The sequence below is a fragment of the Ictidomys tridecemlineatus genome, chromosome 2, assembly GCF_052094955.1.
Source record: "Ictidomys tridecemlineatus isolate mIctTri1 chromosome 2, mIctTri1.hap1, whole genome shotgun sequence".
NCBI classification, from domain to species: domain Eukaryota; kingdom Metazoa; phylum Chordata; class Mammalia; order Rodentia; family Sciuridae; genus Ictidomys; species Ictidomys tridecemlineatus.
Window position 1 is genome coordinate 116,347,952 of NC_135478.1, and position 10,075 is coordinate 116,358,026.

Consider the following 10,075-nt stretch of genomic DNA (forward strand, 5'->3'; position numbering starts at 1 on the left):
CTCTGTGCACACACCAAGCAGGCACAAGCACAGTCAGAAAACTAGTACTTACTAGAGTCTTGACTTGACAAACTCCTTCAGTACTGTCATGCTTCTCATGGGACTGTCTCATATCTTTAGACAGGACCTCATCATTCTACACTCTTTACACATTGCATCTATTAGACCATTTTGTAAAAAGTTAAAAATATGGCTACACAAGCAAGAATAAATTTATATTAGAGAAAACAATGGTAGTGGGAGTGGTGGAGCCCCACCCAACCAACTTAGGTGTTACAATTCTGGGTCATAGACTTCTGCAAAAACACTATTTCCAAATCATGATTAAATAGTGACTTATACTTTTTGATATTAATATTCAGAGACTAAACTGGGAAGGGGCTCTATCACTGAGCTACATCCTTGCCCCTCCCCTTTTTTTAGGCAGGGCTTCACTAATGTGCCTGCACTGGCCTCAAATTCATCATCAAATTTGCCTTGGCCTGTGTAGCTGTGATTATAGATGCACACCATGACAACAGCTAAATCTAACTTTTAAAGACAGAGTTGTCTTCTACAGAGACGACATCAGTCACCATAACCTGTCAGGTATCACAGCTCAGCAAGATATACATGTGAACCAGGAATAAGCCTATGGCACTTTTTCCATCTGCCTTTGCTGACCAAGAGACCATCATTGTGGTTCCTGTTGGCATACATGGCCCACATGTTATACATCCCACAAAGAATTACACTAAAGTGACTATTCTCTTTTCTACCCTTGTATGCAGTGATGGCTGAGAGGCACTTAAGAGTATACAGGGCTCACTGACCTTGCTTTGACAATTCCTAAAGCACTCTGAAAACTTTTAAGAACACTTGCACTAATGGGGAAGGGCAAACCCTGACCCCTTTTTAAAATTTCAATTACAGATCTACACCCAACATTTCTTCTCGGTCTTTCCCCCTAAGCTCATAGTTCCTCTTTCCAGGAGGAAAAGACATTTTTTAAACAAGATGTCACAAACACCTTCCTACACTTATGCTGCAATTCTCCAATGGCAAACTGCCTTTCCTCCCAACAAAAAATAGTGATTCTGCTAGAGCGTTCCACATCACTCATCAACAAGGACCTTGCAAATGATAATCTGTCACAAGGATTCTGGCACCAGGTGTTTCTTAAGCACCTGGGAAGTTCAAGAGTCCTCACACCTCAAAGAAGACAACTTCAGATCTGGCATTTGTGATTATTCTTCTTAAGCTAGCCTCCTAGTTTCAATTCTTAAGATACTGATGCAGGTATACATGTCTTTTCCTTAAAGAGGTTTGTAATTATTTGCTGAGAGCCACAACCAAGTCAAGATGATGCCTTGCACTTTGCCAGAGGGAGTGGTTTGAGAAGTAATGCCAGCGAGCTATTAAGATGATGTTAATTGAGTTAAGCTGTGTATAATTATTAAGATGAAGTAATGCCAGCGAGCCGTTAAGATGATAGAGATTCCTTGTTGGCTAATTGCTGTACCTAGATGAAGTTAATTGAGTTAAGATGTGTATAATTGTTAAGATGATGAGGATTGCTGTAACTGGATGATGCTAAATTGAAACAGGCTGTGTATTCAGTTAGGTATAAATACCTCTGCCATCCTACAATAAAGCGACTCTCGCCGTATCAACCTTCACAAGTTTCTTGTCAACCCCTGGTTATTTTGCCCAGCCAGACTGCAACAATTATTTAGAAAAACCCCTGGGATTCACCTGTGTCCCTGTCCTAGAACTTTCTCATGGTATGGAGTTCACTGATTCTGCAGTTTGTAACTCCATCAGAGCCTTTCATATCTCCAGCCCATTCAAGCCAGCTTCTTCCAGGCTCCCCAATCCCAGAAGATGATGCCATCATCCACCCAAATCCTCTCCTTTTTCTGGCACCCAAAACATCCACACTATCAACAAGGCCTGCCCATTCCTCTCCAAGCCAGGACAACACCATTTACATGAGTACCTTTAACAACCACCTCATTGGGTACCTTACCTCCATTTTTATGTAGACACGGCCCACACTTTGTACATATTGATAAAATAGTATTGAAAAAGAGATCTCTTGAGCTGGGGATGTGACTCAGTGGTAGAGTGCTTGCTTAGCATGCTCAAGGACCCAGGTTCAATCCCAGGGCCACAATAAGATTAAGAAAAACAAAACAATAACACCTCTACCCCCCAAAAAAAACAGAATCACTTGATTAATCTACATAACACTACATGACCTTGGGAAAGTCCAATTTGTCCCACAGAACAAAGATCTACACAAGGGGCTCCCTACCTGACCCTCCAATAAGGGTGCAGCCCTTGCCTGCTCCTACATCCCTGCCCTGTATTCACCTTACTTCTCTAGAGAACACTTCAGTTGTTTGAGATAGGGTCACAACAGGCCCATCTTAAAAAGTGTGTCTTTGTGCCTCTGTCATCCCCTTCATTCTCCTCTCCCTGATTTGCATACAGCTCACTCCTGACATGTATATTTCAGCTTCTCACGAGTTTTCCATGACCACACAATCTAAAGGGCCATGAGAGAGTCCCCATAACATGAAATACTATCAGAATGGATCCATCTTATCTGCCTGCTGTGAGAACCCAAGTTCCACAATCAGGAGACTCAACTGTCCTAGCATGCACAGCCAAGATGCAACTGAGGCCCTAACTCCTTTTGGAGAAATTACAGAAGAACTGAAGGTGGCCCACATGCCAGGGTAACGTTGTCACTGGACCATTCCCTTAAATGCCCATTAGAGTGCAGTGTATTTCCAATGGCTCCACATGGCTATATTTTGGATTCTTATAAACGAATAGAACTCTTTTCCATATCATTCATCTGCAACTTATTTCTAGTTGCTCCAAGTGTCTGGCTCCAAGTGTTTGATCATTCTTTCATTTGTCAAAACTAGAAAGTCAACCATGTCAACTGGCGCATCATGGTTTACTGAGCTAAGTTTACTTATTTCTTTGTGCACACTCAAATTTGAGATTGGGGAACCCATGAATTGTAAGGCTTAGCACATAATTGGCATCACATCAAATGTAATTGATCATTTTTACTCTTTTTGCACCATATACTACAGAGCTAAGACTTCTAGACATGTACATTTTTCTATCTGAAGATTGACCATATTTTATTTTTATCCAATAGTACATGTACATGTTGAAAACTATTCTAGCCACTTCTAATGCTAACAGAGGGGCCCTGCTAGAACTGTCTAATGATGCCATATTGCCCCCTACACAGGCACTTGAACACATGGATAATGAATGAAGCTGTCCTAGTCCCCAAAGGAGACTATGTTAATACTGTATATCTATATTTATGCTTCCTAAATAAGACTTCAGAGAATTTGATTCTACTGAGGTTAAAAATTCTAATATTCAAATATATTTTATAAATAAAATTTCCTACCTGCTGATAGAGGCCCACAATTCTTTTTTGGCTGCCATCCGTTTTTTCAAATGTATCTCTGGGAGTCTGATCCCAATTGACACCATCCACTCTATAGGTTCTGTTCTTGTATCTGTGGTATAATCCCAACATAAGAGTATATTTTTGACTTAGCCATTGCATACAAAAGTATTCTTAATCCTCCAAGTAATTGGAGGATATATTAATACTCAATTTACATACTGTACAACTCACCCATTTAAGTGGATTAGCCAATGGCTTTCAGTGTATCTGCAGAGTTGTACAATCAACAATCTTAGTATAGTTCTACCTCCCCTGAAAGAGCATCAGAACCACAAGCAACCACTCATTTCTACCCCAGCCTCCTAACCCTAAGTCAGCTAGAAATCAACTTCCTACCTCCTAAGAGTTGCCTTCTCAAGTATCATGTGAATTGAATTACACATGTAATCTTTCCTGACTTTCACTTAGCTTTATGTTTTCAAGGTTAATTTGGGCTGGAGCAAGTGTTGGTAACTGATTTCTTTCTATTACCAAATAATGTCCTATTGTAACCAGAAGCAATTCCCCATGTGTATAATCCCAGAGACTAGAAAGACTGAGTTAGGAGGATGACAAGGTCCAGGCCATCCTGAGCAACTTAGCAAGACCCCGTCACAAAGAAAGAGGGGGTTGGGACTTTAGCTCAGTAGAGGAGCACTGCCTACCATGGGTGAGGCCCTGGGTTTTGTATCTAATATCAAAATCTTATATACATACAATGCATATGTATACACACAAATACAAACATATTTTCTGTTGGATGGTTGTATCACATTTGTTTATCTGTATACCACTTGATGGACCTTAGGGTTATTTATACTTTTGGTAATTATGAAGAATGTTATGGACAATCTAGTACCAATTTTGGCAGACAAAACTTTTCATTACTTGGGGTGGGGCTGTGGCTCAATGGTAGACTGCTTGCATAGCATGCGTAAGGCTCTGTATTTGATTCTCAGCACATCACATGAATAAATAAAATAAAGGTCTCTCAAGTAATAAAAATATTTTTAAAACATTTTTAAAGTTTTCAGTTCTTTTAGATATATAACTAGGAGTGGAATTCTGGGTCATGTGGTGTGCTATCTCTGGTCTGACATTTCCTCAAATTATATTTTTCAAAGAAACTACATTATTTTACATTTCTACTGCAATGTAGGAAGGTGGGTTCTACATTTCCCAATTACTTACCAAGTTGTTAATATCTGGTTTTATTTTAGCTATCCTCATGGATGTGGAGTAGTACCTTATTTTGAGTCTCACTGGATGATAATGTTGAACATTTTTTTTATGTGCTCACTGGCCCAGAATATCTGCTTTAGAGGAAGGTCTCTAGAGAAAGGTCTACTCAGATGATGTGTCCTTTATTTAAACATTGGCTATCTTTGTGTTGGGTTCTGTTCTTTATTTATTCTGAATACATTTTCTTTTAAGACATGTTACTTGCACATATTTTGTCCTTGTCTGTCAGTTATCTTTCCGAATTTTTGACAAGATACTTTGAACAAAAGTTGTTAACTTGAAGTTCAATCTACTTCATATTGTCCTTTATCACTGTGCTCTTGCTGTCCTATCCGAGAAGAGTTTGCCTAATAAAGTCAAAATTTACTCCTATACATTTAAAGAAAATCCCCCTTTAGCTCTTATGTACATATAGGTCTATTTTGAGTTAGTTCTGGAATTAAATTTGGGTTAAACTCTGTGCACTGTGTCAGGAGTCAGGTGGATATCCAGTCACCCCAGCATATAACTGACAAGACTTTTCCCCCTTGTTTAATTATCTTGACATTCCTGTCAAACTAATAACTACAAAGACGAGGGCCAACATCTGGACTAAGCTCTTTTACACTGGCCCGCAGGTCAATCTTCGTGCCAGTATCACCCTGTCTCAACTATTGTCACTTTTTAACAAATTCACAGTTGGGAAAAGTGAGTTCTCCAACTTTGTTCTTTGAAGATTGCTTTGGTAAAGTAATTGGTTATTCAAATCCACTGTCTTATCAAGTTAATACTTCTTGTGTAAGAGAAAAATTAAGATAAAATATTCCAATAAAAAGTAGCCAATGCATTATACTTAAGTGCTGATTTTTAAAATAGCCAAAAAATAAAGAGAGAAAAGAAATGCAGAAAAAACATGCTGCTCTGGGCAAACAGACCCAATGAATGGGCATCAGGGACTGAGGGACAGTAGAGCCTAGAGACCCTCTACCAGCTGTGTAACCAGATGAGCAGCAAATAGTTCTTATGAGGTAGAGTTCATACTATTTCTAGTTCTAAACTTCAACCTTCAGTGATTCAACAAATATAGGAACATCTTTTGTATGGGCAGAAGCAGTAATCAAATTGATGATTGTGTAATATTTTTTAAAAACTTAGACTTACTTTGTAAAAACAATTAACCCAATGAATTCTTTGACTACCTTCTCTTTGGTATTTCTTGCAGTTTTTTTTTCAAATATCTTCATTACAAAATCATAAGTAGTTTCCATTCAGAGTACTTCATGGCTCAGGTTGGCACAGAGAGTAAGGCTGTTTTCATATGGAAGAATGCAAGGAATATAACCAGACAAGATTTCCAACCAGCAAGCAGAAAAACACTGCAGGACAGGATGAAGGTCAAGCTCTGCACATTAAGCAAAGTGTTTCAAGGACTGAGCTCTGGGTCTAAAATAGATACATGTCAACTGGTTTTGATTTCTTAATTTTAGCAATAATTTCACATATATATTTAGATATATATATATATATACATATGTGCACATATAGATACATATATACATATAAATATATGTAGACATATATATGTATTATATATTTTATATTATACATATATTATACACAAACATATATATGCACATTTCAAGAAATCATATAGATGTAGAAAATAAGTAAAATTGCTATTAAAAGTTTTTTCAGAGAGAAAATAATTTTCAAATTTTAGTTGATTTAGGCTTCGTACATTGTTTATTCAATAACTGAATACTGGGGTCCATCCCTAATATCAAAATCTTATATAAATATAATGTGTTTATATACACACAAATCCACACATATTTTCTGTTGAATGGATATACCCATTTGTTTATTTATATAAAAGTTGATGGACAGAAGTTTAATTACTTTGCAAGCAAAGGAAAAATGCAAGGGACTCTTGTCCCAGAGGCTGTGATTCTGCACAACAGGGGGAACAAAGTGTTTTGAAAGATGGGATTTCAGGTGTGCCCGGTCCTATTTCACTTCTTAATCTGGGATATAATCATTTTTTAACTCTTCTGCTGCCATCTCCAACTATGAATTTCTTCATCCTGTGGTGGGTGTGTGCTCAAGGACAGATAATAACTGAATGGGGTCAAAAAGTAATCCTGTTCCAGGTTAGGGATGGGGAGAAGGGGATGTAAAATATGTTGATTTTAAAATAAGCCTCAGTGGCAGAGCATCAGGTTAATATTATCAGTTTAATTTATACTTAACTGAACTTTAGTTGCTCATGGTAGATGAGTGGTATTATTTTAAAGGGCATCACTTTTATACCAGTTCAAATAGAGCAATTTTCTAAAAATAATATGTTAAATCTGTAGAACACTATATTTTCCACTTTATACAAATTTATAGTTGTTGAAATCAAATTGATTCCTGTCCCTGGGACCAATTTGTTTCAAATTAACCTGCTTCAGAGTTCTAGAAATTGGGGAATCAACTGAAAGAACTATTTGTTTCAGAGTTGGGGAGCTGACCACCTGGGAGGATAAGGAGGTGTTCAGTGGTGGAAATGTGGTATGCGAGTGAGGGAGCAAAGAGTCCAGAGGGGAATAAGCAGGGTCTGTGGGAATCTGGCATGTCCAGGGCAGAAAGGTATATGATGGGTGGGAAGGGAGATGGAGCTGGAAAGAGAAGCAGGATCACATCACATACAGGGGAGATCCCACAGGACCTGATGATGCCCAAAAAACACTTGTTGAAGAAACAAAACAGAGATGGTAGGAGCCAAAGGAGGAGGTTTGGACCACATGGTTCTTCTAAGCCATTTTGTTCCCTGACAACTAGGTAAGACACTTCTCGAGGGTAGGGATGTCCAATGCACACTGTCCTCCCTGCTTCACTCCCCACTGGAAAATGGCTCCCTAACAACTGAAAACACAAGTAGAAGTTTCTGAGGGTGTAAGGACCCTTTCCTGAGAGCTGCCTGTGAGTTCACCACACAAAGTTGGGAACAGACAATTCTATGGTGGACCAGTCCTTCATGGAAAACAACATGCTCATGAGATGTCATAAGATGGAGTCCCTTATTCCATCAACTGCCAACTACTCTACAAGCACCAGCCCAAGAATTCCAGATGCTCAGAACCCAGTGACCTCATCTTTAGAGAACAATGGGACTGGGGCCTTCTAGGGACTCCCATTGGTGGGGAGAGTAGTGAGTCAGTTCACTCTTTGCAGACCTATAGGCCTGATAACCAGAGTGAACCTTATGGATTCGCAAAAGGAGGACCTGGGCCTCCCTGGCCGTAAGTACACCCAGTCCTTTTGAGTGTGAGCGACAAACTTTCAGGGAAGACCCTTTGCATGGATGGGGTGGTGGCTGCCTGAATGGAGTGCTATTTAGTTAAGAGACAGACTCCTCTAGGAAACTAAGGACTCCTCGAAGGCAGAGACCATGTTCTGCCCAAGCAGAAAAGATACAATTGAGGTCCTTGCCCTTAGTGAAGCTTCTTGGTCTGAATGACTGCATGGGTGCTGGACTGGACCAGAAGGCCTGACTGGAGTCTGGGCAGGTCTGGCCCTTCTTCACCTAATGTTCCTTATCTGAAAAAGGCTAATGGGGTCTCTTATGTGTCCTATAGCTTTGACTGAATATACCTTTGACTGAATCAGGAAATTATTAGGCATGTCTTTGAGAAGGGTGGGAAGGAATGAGAGGATGAATGAGCCAAATCCAAGAGAGGAATAAGACACAGTTCAGGTCCCAAACTAGAGCTGTCAGTCAGCTTGCCTGTTTTCTTTTCTTTTTTTTTTTTTTTTTTTTTTACTGCCTCAGCATGGGTCCCATGGTACTTCGGATTGTTGGGGCTCTGCACCGTGATAACTAGTGGCTGCATCCTCTTACTCCACTGGAGGAAGAACCTGAGGAGGAGACAGCGTGCACAGCAGTGGGTGGAGGTGATGAAAGCTGCCACCTTTAGTTATAGCCCACTGCTGTACTGGGTCAACAAACGACGCAGATATGGCATGACTGCTGCCATCAGAATAGACCCTCCCCGGGCTGTTGACAATACTGACATTCAACTCCAAATTCCGGATCTTCCTTCAGAGCCCCACCCCCGGGAAGACAGGCGTCATGCCTTAAGAGGCAGAAGCCCCAAGGAGGAAGCCCCTGTTACCCTCCAACCTGCTCTGGTGGTCCCACAGCAGCCCTCACCTAAGGGGATGACAGAGCACCAGACCCCATCATCCTTTCTGATTGTCTTTCCAGAGATCCCCTCTGCCCCTCCCCTCCACACCCTGAACTTTCCTCCCATGCTGTCCCACTCTGCCTCCTACCCCTTTCTCACGGCTCCTAAAAGGAAGGTCCACTTCTATTCCCTTCCCACACTGGCCAGAGGGGTGAACTGACCAATGTGTAGACTTTTACTTCAGTATCGAAGCCTCCTGTCACTGAACGTGAGAGATTCAGGGGCCAGGTATTATAAAAAGGAGTCAAAGTCAAGACTGTGTTCCTGATACACAGGTCATAACCCATATAGATGTTACATAGTAAAGTTTTCTGAAAAGTCAGAGTCATTTGTGTCTCATTTGACAGTAGGAAAGCAATGTTCTTCCCCAGTGTGATGGTGGCACAAGTCTCACCAATACAATGAGAACTGGAGGCTGGCTCTGAAGAGAAACATTGAGCCAATACTTGTGGATGAGCTCATTTCCCTCCATCAAGCATTCAATGTGTTCAAGACCCTGGGCTAGGTCCCAAAAGGCACTGCATTTGTGCAGGATGGGAAGTAAAATTGCCACAAGAGTAACAATTGCCAATGGCACACAGCTACAGAAGTCCACAGTGGCTATGCCACTGGCCACACAAGTCATCATGAGGTCAGTGAACCTCACCACACTATGTGCTGACTGGGTGATGTCTATGATATATCAATTCTTAGATGATTGTTTCTCTACATTATTTCTAACAGAACAACACTGCAAAATGGTTATTATGGTTTTTTTTTCTTATGAGGAGACAGGTTCCAAGGGAATATGCCATTTCTTTTTGTTGTTATTTTTGCTGATCCTCTTCTCCCATGTACGTCTGCCTGGCATTACAATTCCTGGTCTTTCCACCCCATGATATCCCTTCCCTAATCATGTCTTCTTAAAACATCCTTGGTGAAAGTATGCTTCACTGTGTATGGAGTGTCATCAGCTTGGTGTACAGATTTGCTTACTGAAAGGGCTGGTGGTAACCACCTAATATTATATGGAGTAACACATCCAAAGCACTATCTTAAGATATCCACAGCTGCACAAAAGTTGAGTCCCCTGTCATTCTTCTACATGGGAATATAAATAATTTTTCTACTTTCTGAATAAGGTCCAAAAAGGAGACACAAAGATAATTATCAGATATTT

General features: G+C 40.3%; 1 protein-coding gene across 1 annotated transcript; it reads left to right on the forward strand.

Annotated features, from left to right (window-relative positions):
- Positions 1 to 7,934: 7,934 nt before the first annotated feature.
- Positions 7,935 to 9,076, forward strand: LOC144368495 (testis-expressed protein 38-like). The gene is made up of 2 exons (XM_078027504.1): positions 7,935 to 7,971; positions 8,502 to 9,076. Exons 1-2 carry the CDS (start codon positions 7,935 to 7,937, stop codon positions 9,074 to 9,076), a joined length of 612 nt encoding a protein of 203 aa, XP_077883630.1.
- Positions 9,077 to 10,075: the final 999 nt, after the last annotated feature.

Coding starts and splice junctions, on each gene's coding strand:
- LOC144368495 (XM_078027504.1), top strand. CDS start 7,935: ATGGATTCGCAAAAGGAGGACCTGGGCCTCCCTGGCC. Junction 7,972..8,501: donor GGACCTGGGCCTCCCTGGCC/GTAAGTACACCC, acceptor TTACTGCCTCAG/CATGGGTCCCATGGTACTTC.